The sequence below is a fragment of the Leopardus geoffroyi genome, chromosome C1 (genome assembly GCF_018350155.1).
Source record: "Leopardus geoffroyi isolate Oge1 chromosome C1, O.geoffroyi_Oge1_pat1.0, whole genome shotgun sequence".
Taxonomy (NCBI): Eukaryota; Metazoa; Chordata; class Mammalia; order Carnivora; family Felidae; genus Leopardus; species Leopardus geoffroyi.
In genome coordinates this window covers 103,016,986-103,039,238 of record NC_059328.1, presented here as the reverse complement: position 1 = coordinate 103,039,238, position 22,253 = coordinate 103,016,986, and the positions used below count along the sequence as shown (strand labels likewise).

At 49.8% G+C, this 22,253-nt stretch overlaps 1 protein-coding gene across 24 annotated transcripts in view; it reads right to left on the bottom strand.

Moving 5' to 3' along the window:
- Positions 1-2,594: 2,594 nt before the first annotated feature.
- Positions 2,595-22,253, bottom strand: part of LOC123598569 (phosphodiesterase 4D interacting protein) — a 223,381-nt gene continuing 203,722 nt past the window's right edge. For 7 of the 24 annotated variants that reach the window (XM_045478847.1, XM_045478855.1, XM_045478853.1 and 4 more), the window contains 14 exons: positions 20,078-20,329; positions 18,306-18,437; positions 17,501-17,620; positions 15,929-16,118; positions 15,237-15,361; positions 11,152-11,373; positions 9,068-9,184; positions 8,030-8,256; positions 6,757-6,900; positions 5,556-5,694; positions 5,212-5,258; positions 4,942-4,968; positions 4,298-4,349; positions 2,595-3,658 (listed from right to left, as the gene is read on the bottom strand). In XM_045478847.1, coding sequence (XP_045334803.1) covers positions 3,408-3,658; positions 4,298-4,349; positions 4,942-4,968; positions 5,212-5,258; positions 5,556-5,694; positions 6,757-6,900; positions 8,030-8,256; positions 9,068-9,184; positions 11,152-11,373; positions 15,237-15,361; positions 15,929-16,118; positions 17,501-17,620; positions 18,306-18,437; positions 20,078-20,329 — 2,045 coding nt within the window. In that variant the 3' untranslated portion in view covers positions 2,595-3,407. Of the gene's footprint in view, positions 3,659-4,297; positions 4,359-4,941; positions 4,969-5,211; positions 5,259-5,555; positions 5,695-6,756; positions 6,901-8,029; positions 8,257-9,067; positions 9,185-11,151; positions 11,374-15,236; positions 15,362-15,928; positions 16,119-17,500; positions 17,621-18,305; positions 18,438-20,077; positions 20,330-22,253 lie in introns of those variants that run through there. The other 17 variants (XM_045478852.1, XM_045478862.1, XM_045478867.1 and 14 more) reach the window with 9 other exon arrangements.

The following is a 22,253-nucleotide window of genomic DNA, read 5'->3' as shown; positions in this document are numbered from 1 at the left end:
GTCCGCGGAACGATGGCCCCTGCCTGGGAGGTCCCCAGCCTCATCCCGGATCCTGTGAAAATGATCCCTGACACAGCAAACGGGCCTCTGCGAAGGTGCTTAGGTCAAGGACCCTGAGATGGGGAGATCGTCCTGGAATATCCGGGCGGCCCCCTGGAATTACAGGGGTGCCTTCAACCTGGAGGGGGCAGAGGAGGAGATGTCTGCCTGCTGTAGCTGGTGGTGCCGAAGATGGAGACAGAGGAAACCAGGGCGGGTGGGACACAGGCGCTCCCTTGCCAAAACCTCCTGACTGCACTGTAGTGAGGTTTCCCTGGATTAAATTGCTCAGTCTCCCTGAGCCTCCAGAAGGGGCGGTGGCCCTGTTGACATCTCCATCTGAGTCTGGTGAGATCCTCTTTGGGACTTTTCACCCACAGAACTGTCAGGTAACAAACGTGTGTCCTTTTAAGCCTCTAAGTTCGCGGTGAGTCGGTACCCAGGCGACAGACAACCCATGTCAGGTGTCTGGCTCATCACCTCAGCGGTAGTTAGATCTGCGGGATGGAATCAATTCTGTATGAATGCTGCAGGTCGTGAGTCTTAGGTGGTGAGGCCAAGCGCTGCTTTTCCACGGTGAAGTGTTAGGTTAGGTACCTGCCGATGTGAGGTGCGCCAGGAGTGAAAGGTCCCGAAAGAATTCTCGGGGCACCTGGGTGGCTCTGTGCTTCAGCATCTGACTCTTGCTCTTGGCTCAGGTCCTGATCTCACAGGTTTGTGAGATTGAGCCCAGAGTCAGGCTTTGTGCTGACAGCAGGGAGACTCTTGGGGATTTTCTCTCTCTCTCTCCCTCCCTGTATCTCTCTCAAAATAAATAAACTAAAAAACAAAACAAAACAAAGACTTCGTGAGACGTTCTCGGTGCAAAAAGGTGTTTATAAAAAGCATGAGGACAGGACAGGAAGGGGACAGGAAGAGCTGCACTGGGATTGTGAGGTGTGACTGGTTATAAAGTTTTAATTTGGGGGTGGGGGAGGATGGGGGCGTAGAGCCAAATGAAGTTTCCGTCAGGAGTTCCATACGTTCCTGAAGGCTTACAGGACCCTGAGGTCTGGTTAGCCTCAAGCTGAGGTTGGTTTTTGCGTCCAGCAGAGCGTTAGCATTAAAGGCAGTTGTGAGTTCCTTGAGGAGGTCCTGTGTCAGCTGTTGACCAGTGGGCCGCAAGGTGTAAGGAAATTGAATTGCATCTACATTTCTTTTGCCTTTCTTCACCTCATCACCCGCCATCTTTTTTCTTTCCCTTCTTTTCTGTAACATTCAAAGTCTGTTCCCTGCACACAGGCTCAGCACACAGGCTCTTATGCAAAGTGGAAGCCACTGGTGGTCACACAGATTGACTGTTTACTTTTCAAGAGTGGGCTGTGCTCCTTTCCCAAGGAGGGCAAGGACATAACTTACAAAAGGAAAAATACGGGAGAACCCCCTCCTCTCACAGCTACGTTTCTGTTGCGCGAGCTCTCTTAAGGCACAGAGCTGCTTGTCGGCATGTCACAGAGAGCGAACATGCAAGCATGGCGTTTACGGCTTTCCCCCAAAAGTGATCTGTGACTGGATCCCGAGCAGACCTGAGCTTTATAGGGTGTCATAGGCTGTTGCTTTCGTAAATGTCACGGACATAAAACGAACTTTGTGGAAGCACCGAGTTCTCATGAGTACTGATTCTGCGACCAGGCGCGGCAGCACGGGGATGGGGGAGGAATTGTCCGGATCCTGGAATAATCACGGGGCAGCACAGCCTCGCTCTGGGCTTCTGTGTCCTACTTGTTTACAGACTCGTCATCCGTTCTGCGGATTGGGCCAGCGAGTTGCTCTGTTGACAGCCAAAGGCACTCATGGGAAGACTTAAACAACCAAGTGTGACAGCACACACGTGGGGTCACTCCGTCTACCATGAAAGTAGGACCCGTGTCTGCCTCAGGTGTGAGTCTTTGGATGGATCTATTTGTTACTGGAGGTGGTGGGGAGGATGGTGTTTGAGGGTTTTGTGGTTGCTGCTGTCTGTGTTGGTGACCTCTTTCTAGGAAATCATTGTGGAGCCATAGCTTTGTGTTAGTTCTTGGAAGGACATGACTAAGGACACTTGCTGAGGGTTAGTTGCAGATCTCGGTGCCACATTTGGGGAAGGACTTCCACGCTTTGCAGTTAAAGATGCTCCCTTAAAGGAAAGCAACTTTATTCATACCTTTGGGTCAATGTGAGAGAGCAATATGTTGAAATTGGTCTGCAGCCCACTTGCATCAGAATCACCTGGGTTTGATGTAAGAAATGCAGATTCTGGGGCCTCACACCAACTACATCTCTTGGGGTTAGAGCCCAGGTGGTAGCTTCTGTGACCTCCATTGCTGACTCTAAGGCTTTCCCCACCTAAGAACCACTCTCTTTTAGTTTTAGATTGGGGATTCTTACACAATGATCAAAGAAGCCCAAACTTTTTCCTTTACTCCGAAGACTTCAAACACTAGACCGTGACCTTCTTAGGGATGGTGTGACTTTGCTCCTCTCCCACACTCAGCCTAGAGACAGTGCCCAGATCGGAAATAAAGCAGCTGAAGAAAAATGTTTGATCTCTTTATACACGTTTTACTTTCATAGCCACCGAAAAGACTGTGTTTCATTTCCTCTAACAGACTCTGTCCACCAGTTATGTTGCCCAAAACATATCGCTATAGCGACAGATAGAAATATCTATGGTACATTTATACACACAGACACGTGTTCTAAAGTACTGCGAAGACACAGACGAGGCTTTCACACAACTGGGGGCCTCTCAGGTGCCACTTAAGTATGATCACTGGGTTATCTTATAGAGGACTCTCGATGGGCTTGGTCTGGCCACGAGTCCCAGGTCCCCAGAGAAGACTTAGTGAAAAGGGGCAATCGTAACTAGGCCGCGGTCATCGCCACACTTTGGAGGCCATAAATGGAAATAGGAAGCGCCAGGCTAAGCGGGACATTGCACGTGGGAAGCCACCACTTTTGCCACGTGGATTCAAAGCACTCGGGTGCTGCAGTGTAGACGGACGCCCAGCCCACGCTGGCCGGGCTGAGCTGGCCCCGAGCAAGCGTACATCTGGGAGTAGTGCCGGCTGAGCCCCACTGTCCCTCAGGGCACCGCTGTCACTCGTGTGCTTTAGAACTGCTGAGGAGCTCCCATGTGGGTACCACGCGTCCCCTCCGTAGGGAGCAGGGTCCTGTTTCCCCTGGGTGACCACGTGAGGACGGGCACTGAAACGAGAAGTGGCCGTTGCGAGTTCCCAGGCCAGTGTGGCGTTTAGAAGCAGGGTCACAAGGCCCTGTACAAACCGTGCCTGTTCTGCTCAGGGCTAGGCCCAGGGCACCCTGGCTCGTGGTTCTCTTGATGGTGCTCCTTAACCGCAGGACAGGCTCTCTACCTTCCGCCCTCCTGCACTTGACCACGCGTCTGGCTCCTCCTGCACCCCCCGACAGGTATGCAGGAGTGGGGCCCAGGTCTCATCAGCAGGTGGGAGTTGCACCACGGGGGGGTGGGCCCATCCTTCTTGCTGCTTGAAGGATCTCTGCAGGCTCCTCTTCTTGCGTGACTCCTGGAAGGCAAGGGTCACAAGACTGGGGTGCCTGGCAGAGCCCTCAGGGACTTCACCTGGAGACAAAAGTGCAACAGGGTGAGTCCATTGTCAGGCCCTGCTGGTGGCTACCTGAGCTGCAGTGAGCACTGGGCGGTGGCAGGGTCATGGGCTCAGTGACAGCCTAGGGGAAGGGCTGCCGTCCTGAGGAACCTCTGGTGCCACCGGGTTAGAGGGAAAGTTTCCCACCACCTCGGGTGGTGATGGCCCTGCTCAGAGCCACTGCCCGGATCCCACACTCCCTCTTTGGGACCCAGTTCACTCCCCAGTTCACTTGGAGCAAAATGATGGCTTCTGTGTCCTCCCAGGAATAGAAGCGCCTAGCATGAAACATGCATGTGTAGAAATAGCCTGTTGCAGGATGGATAGCACATGGTGCAGGGAAGTCCCCTGTGAAGTTCATGTCTAGCACTTAATGAGGAGAGGGAGGGGCAAGGCAGCTGGGAGCTTAGAGATCCCCTAAGTCTAGTGCCACCTCCTACAGAAGCAGGGTGGTGGGCTCACAGAGACTGAGGGGCCAGCCAAAGCCACAGGGCTGGTTGGTGACAATCCCAGGATTAGAACCCAGCCCTGGGCCCTTTCCATTGTCTCTCGGAAGTGTGGAGGAAACTTCCATACAAGGGGAAGCCAGTGGGTATGTGGGGCTGTTGGGTTACCTTTGCTGGGACAGGAATAAGGCTTTACAGAGGCCATCTTGTAAGTGTTCTTCTAAAGAGGCTCAGGAAAGAAAGGAATTATCAGAGAAAAAGGAAAGGGAATTAGCCAAAAAAGAAAAAAAAAAAAGGAGGGTGACGTCATGGCCCGACCCATTTTCACACTGTGGGATCAGCTTTCTCTCAGGTTATAGTTAGGGAACATTCCTAGGAATAGGCCCAACTGCTTCTGACAAAGCTTTGAAGTCCAAGTGAAAGGTATAGTTTCTGATTTACAAGCCATTTCCTACACTTCACGTGTTTGGTTGGCGTATTTGCTAGGGAAGGTGTTAGTATTTTAAGTAAACCTACAGAGTGTCTGCCATATAGATAAAATGTTTCCCTTCAAGTTCCATTTTTATTTATCATCAAATTCTCTTTTAGGTGGATAAGACCCAATGGTTTTCTTTGGGATGAGATATATCAAAGTCAAATTGCTGTCCTCAGCGCAATAGGGGGTGGGATAGACTCAATCAATTAGATGGTATCTTGGCTTTACTTTTCATGAGGTGGGAAGTGCTCCAGGAAACAGCAGAACGGGCCCCAGCACCCTCTCCCAGAAGCTCATTCAGAGGTGGACTCCCCTCTGACCTTGAGAATCAACTCACTTGCTTTCCTCGGACTCCTGACTTGGCCTACAGGAGGGAAGAAGTGTGGTGAGGAAACAAGAGGGTGACAATGTGACAGGGAACAGAGATGGCAGTGGAGGGGTTGGGAGGGGAGCTAGAAGGACACTTATTGAGGACCTGAGTCCTACAGTGGATGGGAAATCTCCTGGAAGGTCAGAGCAGGTCAGGGATCACCTGCGGACTCTGAAGACACATGGAGATGGGTGTGGGCTGGGCTCTGTGGCTCTGACTGGTCAGTGTCCCCCTTACCTCCAAATTTGTCCTTGCCTTCTTCAACACATCATGTGTCCTGGTCACTGAAACAACAAAACAGCCCAACAAGGCAGGGATCACCAGCTGGGCCCATACCTGCCTTGGGTGTGTGTTCTGAAGCATATCCTTCTGGCCACTCAGCTCAGGGTCTCCTGCTGTCCCCACGTGCCCCTCCCTCCACATCCACAATCACTGGTGGCACGGGAGGTTTGGGGATGTCACATCAGTGTGCCCCCTCCCCAAGTCTGTATGGTCACCGTCTACCCGCAGCACAAGTGGGTAGGCTGGGAGCCCCCCCCACCCCAAATTCCTCTCCCGTCCCTCGGCTTGGGGGCACTCACACTGGCTGAAGATGAACCGCTCCATGGTCTCCTTCTGCTGGTTGGCGGTCTTCAGACGCTCAGCTGTGCTCTGAAGGAGATTCTCCTGTGCGGACAGTTTGGTTCTCAGTTCCAGAAGTTCCCTTTTCAGGGACTGTCCCTGAGGAAGAGAAACAGGCTCTCTGTCAGTGGTCAGAAGGCGTAAGCACCCCATGCTTTGTGGCTCTTGAAAATCGAAATTGGGATTCTATGATCTTCTCAATTATTTCTGGCCTGGGTTCCCTCCCTGAAAGCCTCTAAAACCCTCCAGCGGAGGCCCGCCTAGGGTGGTCTGGAACGGTAGGATTAGGAAGCCTCCCTGAAAACCTGGGAGCCCCACACAGAGGAGGCCTCCAGTCCTGTTGCTGAAGAGAACCTGACTCCGGGCAGTGCCAAAAGTCCTGGTGGTTGAACAAGAAAGAACCCACGTTTGGTGCTGACGTCATGTCTGGTACCCTGGCATCACAAATACGACTTGCTAGTTGGGAATGTGACACCCAGAGAGAGAGGGCTGGCCTGAGACAGTCTGAGATTTTGTAGATATTTGTGCCAACTTCAAGATGGCAAAACACCCCTTCCCTTGGTGCTGGCATACTTAGGTCTCATAAGGTGTCAGTGACATTAATCTGGCTTCAGAATCCCGGGGTGGGGGGCAGATGGAGAAACCTTCCTGTCCAAGGTCCCAGCAAGCAGAGCTCAGGCCTCGGGTCTGAGGGCACCTGGCGGAGGTGGGGGGAGGGCTGACTCTCTGGGGCCTGGCCCAGGGATGCAGAGGTAAGCTGTGTGTTGGGATGCGGTGGGTGGCTTCTAGAGGCTGGTCCTCTCATGGTGATACTCTGTGGGGTGGCACAGGGACACTAGTGTTGACGCTTTCACATGCCCCTAAACTCTCAGCTCAGCCAAGTTTAGAAAGTGAACGAGAGCGAACACTCATGGGCCACCAGGGCTCTGCTGCGCGCCCTCTCCACAGCCTCCTCTTCCATCTTCACAGGGGGAGGAAGGAGAAGGGATGTCATCAGAGCTGTACTGCACGCAGCCAGCACAGATGACAGGTCTCCCTCGGGGACACTCCTCTAAGGAGCCTCTGTCCCAACTCAGTGTCTGGCTCCTGACCTTCAGGACCTGCGGGACGGAGGAGAGGGGTGACATCTGGGGCAGAAGCAGGGAAGGATGTGCCACTCACCGAGTTGCCAGCCGGTGCAGGGCTGGGGGGGCTTGGCAGGGCTGCTCGCCAGAACATGGTGAGGAGGGAGGCCGACTCCTCCAGTGTGTGCTGTAGGGCCTGTGCGCTGCTCCCGAGTTCATGGATGCCTTTGCTGCCTGGCACCTAGGAGAGTGGGTGAGACGGGCGCGGACATCACTGGGGCCGAGCGATCACTCTCTCCCATCCCTCCCCACCCCAGCACTCAGGGCTCAGGCTTCCTTTGTGAGTGAGGCACAGACATGGGCCTGCTTGACCCTGTGAAACCCTTTTCTAACCTGGAAGCCCAGGGTCTCCACCTCAGCAGTGACCTCCAACTTGCAAGGATCATCAGATTCCGGCTTCCCTCATACTCTCTGTAAGCTTCTAGTCCTGATCCGAGCTCTCAAGTCTAAGGTCCTTGATTTTTGCACTGGCACCACTGGGCAAAACCCTAAATCACACTTTCTGCTTCAACTGGGAAGCAGTTGTAGCTCCAAGGACTGAGGTGCCGGTCCCTTTACCTGGAACGCCATCCTCTATCCCCCAGAGGATCTGTGTTCCCCCTAGTGGTTCCTCTGGGACCATGTGACTTTCCTTGCCTGGCACAGTGGCCCCTTCTGTGTTCATGCCCTCACAACTCAGAGGACGGCTTCTGACACTGAGCCCAGACCCGCTGTTGTACTTATTTACACGGATGTGTGGCTCCCTCTCTGGGGTGGAGCCTCCTGTGGACCGGGCTGCCCCCCATGTCCCTGTATCTCCCGTGACTCGGACAGCACAGGAGCTGGTGCCTGTTCCCCAAACCAGGAGGCACTGTGAGAAGGCTCCTGCCTGCTTCCCTCCCTTGCTCAGTCTGCACGGAGAAATCCCATGGCTGCCCGGCTTCTTGCCCCTTCCACAACATGCGGCCCATCTGGATGCAAATCTGGAATTTCCAGCCATCTGATTAAATGATTTTACTCTGCCCATGGATGGCCATGTGCCAGCGTGACTGGACCAGATACCAAGCGACCAAAGGGTGCTCAGGACAGCACCCCATGTATGCCAACACCCAGCAAGTACTCTACAGATGAGGATGGTAATGTTGCACAAGCATTTCTGTGGTTCTGAGAGGAAACATTGGTCAGAGCAGAGTTTATAGCAAAAATAGGGGATGGAGAAGAAAGGCTTGGCTGGGTGTAAGTAGATGTGTCCTCAGCTGTGGGGCATGTACAGCATGGGAGAAGGGGCGAAGATCAGAAGGAGGAGCACCTAAGACCTACAATGTGATTACCTCTGTGCCCTGAGCTTCAAGGCCAGGGAAGGTGCAGGCTGATCTCACAAATGCTGCTATCTTTTTGACCAGCAGTGTGCCCTCCCCAATCTGCTGTCTTAGGGCACTATAGTCATCAATGTGGCCAATTACGTGGCGGCCATGCTTATTGGCAAAGGAACCATCAGTAGCTTCACCCTCTAGCTTGGCGGGGTTCTTCATTACTGGAGAAGCGTCCAAACCCGGCTCTGAAAAACAAAACCACAACAACATAGAATCCACAGTGAGGAGCATATCCTCAGGCCACTTCCCTCTAGAAGAGTCATCAAATAGTGTGAAAGAGGCCAGAACAGGAAAGGCACTCTGGGAAAGTACAAGCAAGGTGTGAAGTCCATAGATTTCTGGGCTCTGTATTTTTATAATCTTTCTTACATTATCTCATAATGATAAAACTGCCATGGGGCCAATTTTATCCTCATTGACAAATGAATATTCAGGAAAAATATGATTTTAATAAAAAAGATTTTAATTTCTGGTTAAAAAGACATATAAAAAAACGTTTAAGCTGGACACAGAAAGCACTTTCAAGAGAGGAGGGATCACAGTGCAATGAGGCACAACAGAGCAATAGGAAAACCACAGGGGTAAGAATTATGACAAGAAAGGTGGCCACAGGGGCACCTAGGTGGCTCAGTTGATTAAGTGTCTGACTTCGCTTAGGTCATGATCTCACAGTTTGTGAGTTCAACCCCTCGTCAGGCTCTGTGCTGACAGCTTGGAGCCTGGAGCCTGCTTCAGATTCTGTGTCTCCCTCTCTCTCTGCCCCTCACCTGCTCACACTCTGTCTCTCTCTCTCTCAAAAATAAACATTAAAAAAATTTAAAAAAAAAAAAAAAAAAAAGGTGGCCACAGAAGGTGCAATGAGTAGGGCTAAAGACCTTGGGACCCAGGGAGAAAAATCTCTGTAATCAGATAATGTGTCCATTAGCAACCAAAGGTTACTTGCATTAATAAAAATTTCCATCATCAGTCCCTGAATCCTTCAGCTGCCATATTTACCATTTGTCCTATTGAAGATGGCAGTCTCCGAGCCAGGAGCAGCAGGAGAAGAGCTAGGGAACACGAGAGCTGGTGAATTCATGCCAACATCTCGGACTGGAGGGGAAGCAACTGGATCTAGGGTGTGAAGACAAGAACAGTTCTCAGGGACCCTGGAACGCACCGCTCAACAAGCACACACACAGCCCGGTCTTCGCCAGTGGAGATCTAAGGCAGCGAGGCTCACCGCTTACACAATCATCACCCACAGACCATGATCGTAAGTAATAGCAAACAAATCCCTTAGTTTGGAACAAGAACGTGTTCTTTTCATGGAAGCGTGTTCCATGAGAAGCAACTTCTGGTTTGAAAAGTTCTTAGGTACATTTTTCTAACCTGTGTTTTGCATATAACTTTGTATGCAATGTCTAATACAATGTCTTGTAACTACACATAACTAGGCATATGTATATGTAGCATATGTGTTAAAAAATACTGAATCAAAGAATGAGTGGAGTTGTGGGTGATTAAACTCAGCATTCCAATCCCCATTCTGATGCATCAGTGCTGGGAACAGTGTAGTAGGATGAGAAGAGGAGAGACAGAAGTCATGATGGGTTAGAGATGCCCTCCCGGAGACCAGGCAGCAATCCTGCGGTGGAGGAACTGGAAGATATCACAGAGAAGACAGGCACAATCCTGCTCAGGCTTAGAGCCTGCTCTCCAGCTCAGGCCTCTGTGGTGGGTGAGGAGCAGGAGCAGTGGCTGAGCCAGTGGCACTGCATCCAGGCTGGTGTTGTGGGGACACAGTGAGAGGGGAAAGCCCAGTAGGAGGGCAGAAGGGGAGATATAACTGAACACTACAAGCATCGTGACAGCCTGACTGGAGCCAGACAGCCACCTACTGTAGCCGAGCTGTTTCTATGGGCCGTGCACAATGCTTGTGGTCGACATAATTAACAGCCACCACACGTGATCTTGGAAGCGTCACCTTCATTTGACAGATGAGGTCATTGTCTAATCAATGAAAATCTAGCAGGACCAGGGTGGGGGGCAGGGGAATGAGGATTAACATGCCCCAGGAAGAGCAGGCATGAAAGTTTGAAAGCTCAGCTTTAGATAATCCTGAGCAGAAATGGCTCCTATAAGAATACAATTGAAAATACACCATGGAGGGGAGAGGAGATGATGAATTAAGTGGTGTGTCACAAGGAAAGAAAGAAGAGGAAGATAAAATAATGTGTTCAGATGGGGAGGGGCAGTATTAACAGTCAGACTGGAGCTGGGGGAAGAGAGATGTATGAAGGGCATTGAGAAGAGGGAGACAGCTGGTGAGATGTATCTGGTAGGGCAGACATGGCGGACAGGAGAGGCGGATGACAACCACTTTCCCACAGCCAGGACTGCCTCAGGGACAGGAACGTTTTCCACACCCTGAATTCCTCTAAATCTAGGGAATGGGAAACCAGGCTAGGGATCTGGGAAGGCCAACGATACCAAGACGGAGTATATGTAGTGAGGAGGAAGGACAGAGGCTGGAAATCAAAACATCTGGTTTGAATCCTACGTCGGCCTCCGCTCCTGCCAACCTTAGTGTGCCAGTTAATGTCTCAATGCCGGAGTTTCCCCGCGTGAAATACAGAGAGTAAGGCCGCCCCTACCTCGGATGAAATTATTTGAAAAATTGTTCAAAAACTCATGGTAAATTTTAAAGCACTCCACAGATACAAGGAATCGATGTCATCTGTTGACTGATTCTTACTCCGCCAGGCACTTGTAAGTTATTTCATTTAATGCTCCAAATGATCATACAATTTATATATGACCATCATCCTCATCCTAAAGATGAGGAAACTAAGGCTTAAGTACCTGGGGACTTAAAACACTTTGCCTAAGGCAAGCAACCTATATGTGGCAAACTTGGGAATCTGAGCCAGGTGTGAGCCTAAATCCCATGACCTCACCCAAGGCTATAGATCGAAGCACCTCGGATTTCACCCTGACCCTAAGGGGCGTGGAAGAGGTAAGATGGTCCCTTCCACCACAGACATCCTGGCGACCGGCCCCACCAGCTGCCCGCCTCCTGGTACCCTTTTCCTTCCTACCTTGGAAGAGTGGCTGCTTGTTTCCAGGGTCCTCCTGGTTGGCAGAAGGACTGAGGCGGGCTGTGCTCCCCCCGCCATCCAGCTGGTGTTCCAGCTGCAGCCGCAGACAGTTATTCACCTGGATGCTCTGCTCCAGCTGCCCTCGCAAAGCTCGGATCTCTGCCACCAGGCGGCTCAGGTCACTGTTCATAGGGACCTGGTGACAGGCATCCCAGGTGGAAGCTGAGAGAAGAGAGAGGAGGGGTCTGGTGGCACCGATCCAAGCATTTCCAAGCGTTTGTCAGAACGCTACTCTGGGACGTTCCTTTCTGCTCAGGGTCCCAGGCAACATATCTGTGAGGGAGCTGCCACTCTTCCTCTGTGGGGCCTGGCACACGCTAGAATACCACGCACTGGAATTTCCCCAAGGCTCATGTGGCCCATGCCCCATGTACATCTACAGAGCCTCTGATGGGCAGATGAGGTCAAGCCTGGTTTTTCACCTCGATAGTGACTCTAGCCCTGCAGGCCAGAGAGGCAGGGTCTTCCAAGATAGGGCGTCAACACTGGACTAGAGATTCAGTCACAATTCACTGAACTGTTCGGCTTCTCCATGTGTTTTTCAACCTCCGTTTACCACGCATAGTCTGTTTCTTCATACTGGGGATGAAGAGAGCTGAGAAATATTCTATAACACCACAATCTCTTATCTGAAACCTTGAATCCAAATATATTTCAAAAAGTAGAATTCGTTTTGGGGTTTAGGAAGGCAGTAGGATTCATATACCATATATCATATAGCACACGCACCCAGTTGCGTGGGTCACGGGCCTTAGTCAAACACATTCCTATTTCTGCGATGAGCTAGGTGAATATTCTCACTGAGTGGGATAAGTAAAGGCTATGAATACCCTTTTGGTCAGTTCAGACATTTCATGACCAAATGAGTAAATGAGAAAGAGTTCAAATCACAGCCCTCATTGGATTGCAGAATTAAGGATAAGAACTTATGGGGCCTTAGTAGTAGTGGCTTTGAAATGACTCCTAAAACACCCACAAAAGGGGAAAAAGGCATGAAACTGGATGGGGTCAGGATGAAGTGGTTTCCAGATACTAACTCTGAAGTTCCATGAAGCTCCTTCCTGTCTTTCTTTCCCTAAATCCTAATTCTCACAAAGTTTTGCTGCTTTTTAAAAAATGTCATCCATCTATCCATTCCTCTTTATCTTCCCCACAGCACCTTAGATCAGACTCTCATCAGTTATGTGCCCAGACAATCCCTGCACCCGTTCAGTAGGTTTCCCTGATTCTACTGTCTCCCGACTCCAGTGTGTCCCACCAGCCCTACCATCTAAGAGTTCTGTTCCCATCCACTACCTACCTATTTTGCTTGCCTCATTTTCCATCACCTGCTACATAGGATGTAAACTTCCACTCTACCCTGTAGGTCTTCTATATACCGGCAGCTCTCGCATCAACTGACCTGACTTCTCACACTCCCTGATACAAAGCTCTCCATAGGCAGGTTGGACCCGATGCTCCCATGGGTGCACACAAGCTATTCTCTCAGCCTGCAGTGCCCCTGATATGTCTACAAGTGCTGGTTCACCTTCTCATCAACAAATTAGGAAATCCAATCAGGTTTGATGAAAATTCAGATTTGGCTGAATATTGAAAATTTCATATTGCTTAAGAAATTTTTTAAACAGGAAAAAATTTAGAATTGAAAGGCTTAGAAAACCAACATTCCATCCAAAGCAAGAGCTGCTTCTATAGGATCCTTGACAAATCATCCCTTTCTTGGGAAGCTTATTCCTTCACAAACTAGCAATTCCATCACTGGAAGGCTCTAGGGGTAAGGAAGGCATAATTATGTAAGTCCAAATTCCACTGCCTTTGACCCTTTGACCCTTGTTAAGCCCTCTGAAGGGACACCAAATACATCAGCTCTTTTTCATCTGATAGTTCTTCAAATATTTAAAGCCAGTTTTCATCTCCTTGTGATCTCTTCAGGCCTAAAATTGTTTTGTTTCTTCAACCAGTTTGAGATTTCTGGTCCCTTGGTATGGTGGCCCCTGTCTTCACTGTGCTCCCTGGTTCGTCAATGTCCCTTTTACAAGATGGCACCCCATTATTTATTTATTTATTATATGTTTAATTTTATTTTTTAAAATTTACATCCAAATTAGTTAGCATATAGTGCCACAATGATTTCAGGAGTAGATTCCTTAAGTGCCCCTTACCCATTTAGCCCATGCCCCCTCCCACAACCCCTCCAGTAACCCTCAGTTTGTTCTCCGTATTTATGAGTCTCTTCTGTTTTGCCCCCCTCCCTGTTTTTATATTATTTTTGTTTCCCTTCCCTTATGTTCATCTGTTTTGTCTCTTAAAGTCCTCATGAGTGAAGTCATATGATTTTTGTCTTTCTCTGACTAATTTCACTTAGCATAATACCCTCCAGTTCCATCCACATAGTTGCACGTGGCAAGATTTCGTTCTTTTTGATTGCCGAGTAATACTCCATTGTGTATGTATGTATATATACGTATATATACATATACGTATATATATGTATATATACATATATACATGTATACATATATATGTATATATACATATATACATGTATACATATACATGTATATATATACATGTATATATGTATATATACATACCACATCTTCTTTATCTATCCTTCCATCGGTGGACATTTGGGCTCTTTCCATACTTTGGCTATTGTTGATAGTGCTGCTATAAACATGGGGGTGCATGTGTCCCTTCGAAACAGCACACCTGTATCCCGTGGATAAATGCCTAGTAGTGCAATTGCTGGGTCGTAGGGTAGTTCTGTTTTTAGTTTTTTGAGGAACCTCCATACTGTTTTCCAGAGTGGCTGCACCAGCTTGCATTCCCAGATGGCACCTCATAATTTAGCACTATTTCTGACATGGTGTCTCCATATTGACTCTTATGTACTCCTACAGTACTCTTACAGTACAGTACCACAGTACAATACTGTGGTCTCAGGTTGAGTTGGCTTTTGTTAGCAACCTTGACCTATGAGTTCCTTGTCTAGATGGGTTTCTACCTAACTCCCTATCTTCAAGCTCATGAATGGCTAAAGAGCCAGGCTTCCCCATCCTGAACTTCTACCACTGATATTTTTAATCAATCTCAGGTTCATTTTTTTTTTTTAATCTTTTCCAGATTTCATCATATTGACATTAGTCCTCTGTTCCAGCCTGGTTGGATTTATTAACTTGATGTTTAAATTTTTTTTTTTAATTTATTTTTCAGAGAGAGACAGAGCACAAGTGGGGGAGGGGCAGAGAGAGGGAGGCATAGAATTTGAAGCAGTCTCCAGGCTCTGAGCTGTTAGCACAGAGCCTGACGTGGGGCTCGAACTCACAAACCGGGAGATCATGACCTGAGCCGAAGTCAGACGTTTAACCAACTGAGCCACCCAGGCGCCCCTTAACTTGATGTTTAGAATACCCTGTCCCATTTGAAGAGCAATGGGGAAATAGAAAAAGATTCTTAAGCAATAGATTAGTATTTTAGCAGGTGGCAAAATTCCTCAATAAAACAGTTTAAAATTTAAATCCAGGCTTGAAGTTCAGGTCCTATTAGTGGTATTTCTATAAATGTTTTTTTGCATCTTTTAGTCTTCTCCCTGGGGAATGGGTCAGGGTGGGAGCAGGGTGCCTCCTGTACTGACTGCATGGGTGGTTAGTATGTATTATTCACGCTATTCAAGACCTCACATGATAGTGCCATCAGGACAGTTCTTTGAATTAAAAAAAAAAAATCAGTATATAATCTGGACTTCGATCAATTTTTCTCTGGCCATCTAGGTGGGTAGAGTTGGACTCTTGTGGCCTACTTTTAAGGATGTCTCTGCTGGATCTTGTTCATGTTACTGACCTCTGGACTTTGTGCATGAGAAATGCCCTCTCTTCTTACTGGGCACCCCGGCCTGGCTGGGAGTTTCTGAGGCAGAACCCTGTAGCTTTCCAGAGCTCTGCAACTCCCAGGGTGAAGACCTCACTGGGGTTCTGAGCAAGGGCAGGAAGCTCGTGGGGTTGGGGAAGTAGACGGACACATACCTTTCAGCCCCTTCTTGGAGTTTCCATAAAGTGCCTCGTAGATCTGTAGCTCTGACTGGAGGGACTGAGAGAGCTGCTGTTTCTCTTCACACTGTTGCTGCAAGAGGGCCAGCTTGTGCTGCAGCCTACAGGGGAGAGGCGAGAGGGCCCACTGAGCTGCCAGCCAGCCTCTGCATCAGAGTGTTTTAGCCCTAGATATCAACCCCAGTGTCATGAAGACCATCAGTTCACTTTACAGATGTGGAAACAGAGGCTCTGAGAGGTGAAGTAGCTTTGCTTGAAGTCCCATTGGTGAGGAGCAGACACACAAGCTGGGTATTGTCACTGCCCCCCACTGGTGCTCTTTCCACGGTGACGGGCAGTTATGGGGCCCCCAGCATGATGGCTAGTGCAGATGCTTCCTACATTATGGTGAAACTAATACCCTTCAACTAACTGGAAGGATGAGAACATTCTTTCTCCAGGATCTGATATGCTGATGAGCCTTCTAAAACAGGGTTTTACTCTCCCAACTTTGGAGTGAAAAAGGCATTCCCAGAGAAGTCCTTCCCTCTGCTCAGGGTCACCCATAAATCAGGAAGAGCAGAGGGGAAACTGAGGGTTCCAAAAGGCACCAGTGCCTGTCTTGCCAATATCCTTTCTTCTACATTGGAAAATGGGGCCACCTTCTGTATCACTGGGCTCCCTCTTACCTGGAGTCTTTCTCTTGGAGGGAGAGTCGTTCCTCCTGGAAATGCAAGATCTCCTGCTGCTTCTCTTTTAAGTCTTCCAAAAGCTGCTGCCGTTCCCCCTTTTGGTGCTCCAGCTCCACCTCCAGCTCTTGAAGCCGGGACCGAGAGGACAGCAGGGCCTCCCTCAGGCACTCCGTCTCCTGGGAGCGCTCTGTACACCATGGGGCCAGAAGTCAGCGGGAAGGCGAGCCCAAGTTCATCTATCCCTACACGCAGCACCCAGGCAACAGGGAGGCCAGCGTGTGCCGCAGCTGCCCCGGGAGGCAGAGGGCATCGGCTCACCACATCCACGCACCCTGGGGAACGTGGAGCCCTCGCCCTGCAATGCCCTTGATCTTCTCATTCCATAAGGTCTCCCTTGTTCTTAGACAAAATGCTCCTGTTTCTAACGCTCTTTCCTAAGTTCCCATGCCCTCCGCACTGTAACCCATTCTTGAATTTTGCCTAAGATCAGCATCAAGATTCCTTGTCTATGGTTTTTAGAATCTGTTATATTCATCAATTTGAAAATGGGGACATCTGGTCTCTTCTGGGCTTGTGGTATCTCTCTGATCTGCAGGATTTCTCAGGGACTGTTGGCACAGACTCAGCATCAGGCTGCAGGTTCTGTCAGTCCTCTTGGGGGACGTCCCCAGGCCTGGCAGACTATACTTGCTCACATCTTAGCGTCTTCCCCGCTGTGAGGTCTGTGCTAGCCTGTCCCAGCATGTGAAGGTGGCTTGGTAGTCGTGCCTCCTCTCTTATCTGTGAAGTCTTGTTCCTGCCCCATCTATGACCTTTCCCCTCACATCTTCCCGCTCTGAAGAGGCAAATTTAGAAATATCACTTGATGTGTCTTCCCGTTCTACAAGCATTCTTTCATTCTGGGCTTAATCCTTTCTGAAACGAGTAGTCTTGTATGGCTATTAAATAAATATTTGCAAATAAACATAATTTGTTGTCAATAACATATTGGTTTGATCAAGCCAATTAAGACTAAGGTCAGCTCCACCTCCCCGCCAAGTTACAGAGGAAATGACCCCCTTGGATGCCCACTGAATAGTGTTGGGAAAGCTCTGAACAACATTTTGCTGGTGCTTCCAGACACTGAGTCCTGAGGATTACTAACCAGAGAGAAACCCTGAGTGTGTGCGTGAGGGGAGGTGGTGAGGAGATAGCATGGCAGATCAGTACCGGGAGGGACACCCAGGGCTGCAGTAAGGTCTGGACAGGTAGAACAGGCCTAACTGGTATCCATTTCATAACTACTGATTGACTATCTGAGTATTTATGGGTTGCACAGAGGTGGTAGAGATCCGAGAGCTCTGTGAGAGCTCTATGTGTCTCTGGAGCCTAGGAGTGTGAGGGCCCACGGCTGGGATCTCTCAGGAAGTAGCCCTTCCTAGACTGAGAATAGCCATGGGACTTTGGGTTGGTGGATCTGATTAGCAGTGATGTCTACCTTCTTCTCTTGGCTTCTCCAATTGGTGATTGGTATGGCCAGGGAGGAAAGGGACGCGGGAATGAGCACGGTTGGTGGCTTTTACCACCTACCTCTGGAAACATGACTCAGCTGAGCCTGAAGGCTCCGGTTTTCTTCCTTAAGGACTCTGTTTTCGTTGTAGAGCTGAGGTGTGGGTTCCAGGCTGGGACTGTAGAAATTAGAGGTGGATCCTGTCCCGGAAAGTATAAGCAGACAAGTTACACACTTGGGTAACAGATGCGTTCAGAAGTTACCCGTTCTGTATCTCCAGAAATACTGTCCCAACCCAGCAGGAATGCCTGGGGACTCGAGGCCTGGACCCAACGTCTGATGGGCCAAATGCCTGGTTTCGGTGTGCCTCCTTTCAGTCACCACGTGACCTGGCTGCGGGTGTTCAGGAAGCTCTTGCCCCTAAATGGCTGCTGCTGTGCTGTGGGCAGGACAAGGGTGTGTGGAAGGAACGGCCTCCAAGTGACAAGAGCCTGGGAGGAAACTGTGGGGAGAAAGGCCACCATGCTAAGTGTCTGGGGGCATCCCCCACTGACTTGGCTCTACCACTGGCAGAGACAAGACACAGAGAGGTCAGCAGGCAGTTCTGGGAGCAGATTAAGGATGGGACGAGAAAAAGTAGGACACTCTGTGGACACAATTTGTTAGTGCTGCCATGAGGAAAGTTCTCTCTTAGCTCGGGTCTATCTACAAAGGGAGGATAATAGTATCTGGCCCACCTGCCTTGCTGGACCATTTGGAAAGAACAAGTGGAGTTGAAGCCCAGCACGGTGCTTTGAAAGTGTGAGGCTCAGCCTCAGGGCCCTCCCTTCGGAAGCTCTCCAATTGTGACCAGAGCTGGGCGGCTGGGCCCGGGGCCTCCCCTACCGTTCCCGCGGGCCACACAGCTAAGCCTGTGCTCCAACTGCTCCCGCAGGCGGTCGTTGATGCAGATGGACTCTTCTAGGCGCTGGCGCAGGTTCCGGATCTCACCAAGATGTTCCTCAAGCAGGTCAGCCCCTGCAGCCGTCCCGCCAGGACAGGAAAGAAGTGGGAGATGGAGAACGTTGGTCACTAGTGGCACCCAGGTCGGGGAGGGGCTTGGCCAGGGGCCTCTCTGCAGGATCCCTGAACAGCCCCATCCTTCCGCCAACTGCATTCTCTCTCGCAGGGGCACTCAGGAGCACAGTGACTTTGCTTAAACAGGAAACTGGCTTTCATACCCAGGACAGTGTGGCCCTAAGCATGCCCCATGGGCCTCCTCCACACGGGGGTAAGTGTGAGGAAGTTTCAGGTGATCAAGTGATCAAGTGATCAGTGTAACTGGTAAGTATAAGGGAGTTCCACATGGTTTAGAAAACCAGCTGAAGGGGCACCTGGGTGGCTCAGTCAGTTTAGCATCTGACTCTTGATATCGGCTCAGGTCGTGATCTCATGGTCATGAGTTCAAGCCCCACGTTGCAGGGGGGCGGGGCTGTCAGCACAGAGCCTGCTTGGGATTCTGTCTCCCTCAGTCCCTGCCCCTCCCCTGCTTGCTCTCTGTCTCTCAAAATAAATAAATATTAAAAAAAAAAATGGAAGCATCAAGAAAAGTGTGGTGACCTCCTGAGTGTGAGTTTCTCTCCTGAATGTGATAGGGAGGGCCTCACTCCACCCTGAGACCATTCCTTTTCCTGATTCTTGACTGAACATCCTTTAACAAGGCATTGAGCCCTTCTTCCAGCCTTAGAGAGAAAGCCTTAGGTAAAAGTACATGGATACAAACTCATCCTGTGTGGTTAATGACCTGAACGTGATAGCACAAGTGTGTCCCTGACTGTCCCAGTCCCTGGCATGGCACAGAGGCTGAAGGGATGCACTTAGGAAGGCCCAACACTGGGGCATCTGGGTGGCTCAGTTGGTTAAGCGACCGACTTGGGCTCAGGTCATGATCTCATGGTTCGTGGGTTCAAGCCCTGCATGGGGCACTGTGCTGGCAGCTCGGAGCCTGCAGCCTGCCTCAGATTCTGTGTCTTCCTCTCTCTCTGCCCCTCCCCTGCTCACGCTCTCTCTCTCTCTCAAAAATGAATGAACATTAAAAAAAGAAAGAAAGAGAGGCACCTGGGTGGCACAGTCGGTTAAATGCCCGACTTCAACTCAGGTCATGATCTCGCAGTTTGTGAGTTCAAGCCCCGCATCAGGCTCTGTGCTAACAGCTCAGAGCCTAGAGCCTGCTTCGGATTGTGTGTCTCCCTCTCTCTCTGCCCCTCCCCAGCTTGCACTCTGTCTCTCTCAAAAATAAATACACACACACACACAAAAAAAAAAAAAAGAAAGAAAGGTTCAGCACTGAGACCTTTAAAAAAATCCATTCATTCATTCATTCACTTATTTATTTAGAGAATGTGCAGGTGACTGAGGGGCAGAAAGAGAGAATCCCACAAGGTGCAGAGAGAGGAGGAGAGAGAGGAAGAGAGAGAGGGAGAGAGAGTACAGAGCCCAGAGCGGGGCTTGAGCTCACCTAATGTGGGGCTGAGCTGAGAGGGCCCTTTCATTTCCTCCCAACTCTGTGAGCCAGGGACTAGAGGAGAAATAAAAAATGCCCCTGGCCCAGGTAAGAGAGCGGTAGACTCTAAATGAGAGTTCATTTCATAGGCCGACCTGCTCAGCTTTGTGTTTACCTGTGGGTTTGGAGTTCAGCTGGCACACAGATGAGCCTGAGGACAGGTCGCCTGCCACGCTCCCTTTCTGAGGCCTCATCACATCCCACTGGCTGCCGCTGCCAAGGTAGCCAGGGGACAGGATTCTGCCCAGTTCTGTACTGCCTCTCAGAGGGGAGTGGGGCTGGGCAGGGTTGAGGTAGTGGGAGGAGCTGGCCTCTACATGGTTGCTCGGCAGCACAGCTGGGGAAGCAGGATGGACGGTGCTGATGCCTGGGCAGAAAGAAACATGAGTGAGGAACAGAGTATGGGAAGGGCAGTACTAGCAAGGAAGTGTGGGATTGTTAAGAATGGGCACTAAAGGGGACATGTGTGATGTCGGAGATCCCAGTCTGTTGCAGAATACCAGTCAGATGAAGACCATATCCTAGAGGCTATACCTTCCACCCCATGTATTTGCTGGCCTGAGACACCAAGAGGCAGAGAGGATGGATAAAGTATCCGAAAGTCACCAGTGTACACAAAGGAAAAGTCCAGGGGCCCCACTCCTGGCTTCTACTGTAATTCCTCATGATGGAGTCCAGGGAAGTTCCAGCAGAACTCAGTCCCAAAGTCAGGGCATATGGCACATTCCTGCTCATGGGTGTGCTCAATGCTAGCATCCACGGGGGGATGTAGGACCTTGCATTTCATAGGCTGATGCTTTCCTAGATCATACGAAATCATGGGCCTGCCCCTGCACCTAATCATCTCTGCTTTTATGTAAAAGGAAGCCCAGCCTGTGGGAGAGACAGAGAGAGGTGGGTAGGGCTGTAGTTTTAGGGTATTCATGTCCAGAAGGCTGCTTTCTTTCAGGGTTTATCAGCATGGGCAGCAGAGTAAGAAGGTAGCTCCACCCAAGCAAAGAGGAACCAACCTCTTTCCCTCCAACCAAGCCAAACTCAGCTGAGGGGTTAATGCAACTGGCACTTGTCAATTTTTATCTCCATTTGTAACTGGTTCTGAAATTTGGCTACACACTAGAGTCACCTGGGAAATGTAAACAAATATATCCTGAGGCCTAGACCTCCCGGAGATTTTTGCCTTAACTGGTACAGCCTGGGCACTGGATGTTTTAAAATCATCGCAGGTGAGGGGCGCCTGGGTGGCTCAGTTGGTTAAGCGTCCGACTTCGGCTCAGGTCATGATCTCACGGTCCGTGGATTCGAGCCCCGCATCGGGCTCTGTGCTGACAGCTCAGAGCCCGGAGCCTGTTTCAGATTCTGTGTCTCCCTCTCTCTGTGACCCTCCCCCGTTCATGCTCTGTCTCTCTCTGTCTCAAAAATAATAAACGTTAAAAAAAAATTAAAAAAATAAATAAATAAAATAAAATCATCGCAGGTGATTCTAATGGGCAGCAAAGTTTGAGAAGTACTATCAGGGGTCTCTCCTTCCCCGATTTGCAAAATACCACATGTTCCTGAGGATCACTGGGAGTTAAAGAGGGGGATGAACATATCAGCATCTAAATCTTACTTGGGATTCAGTAAAGATGTGGTTTCCTACCTCTTTCACCCCCTTTCTGCCCCAGCCCAACACAAGGCAAAAGGGGAAATCAGGGGTTGTTGACAGCTTCTTTTTAACCAAGGTCATGGAAGGTTCCAAGTCTATGAGTACCAGTGATCAGTATTCTCATGTTTCAGTTTCCTCTGGCCACACAACACAGAGCACATGCCCTAAACCATGCAAAGACACCAGACAGGTTCTAGCACAAGGAGATTTTTGCCCCACAGTGACCTGCGAAGCCGCCATGCACCACTGTCCACATGGAAGCTCGGTTTAAGGCAAACAAGGAACACTGGTAAGTTGTGGTCCATCAGAGAGGACTGTGCATCAGGACGAAAAAGAAAGGACTACAGTCTTCCTCACCAAAGCTGGTGGGGAAGCTTCCTCACCAAACTCTGGTCAATGGTTCAGATGAGACATGACTTCAACCTGTAACAGCAGACCCTTTTTCATGCACAGATGTCTCCTATCTTTCCTTTTGGACAAAGACAAACTGACAAATATGGAAAGGCAAAGGAAAAGAAAAGTAAGCCTGGGAACACTCTTGCCACTTTGACATGAGACAAGTTTGTTATTCATCAATTGTTGGTTTCAGAACTGCTAAAATAACAAGTTCTAGGTCAGAGACATCAGAACTTTCCATGGATCTCTG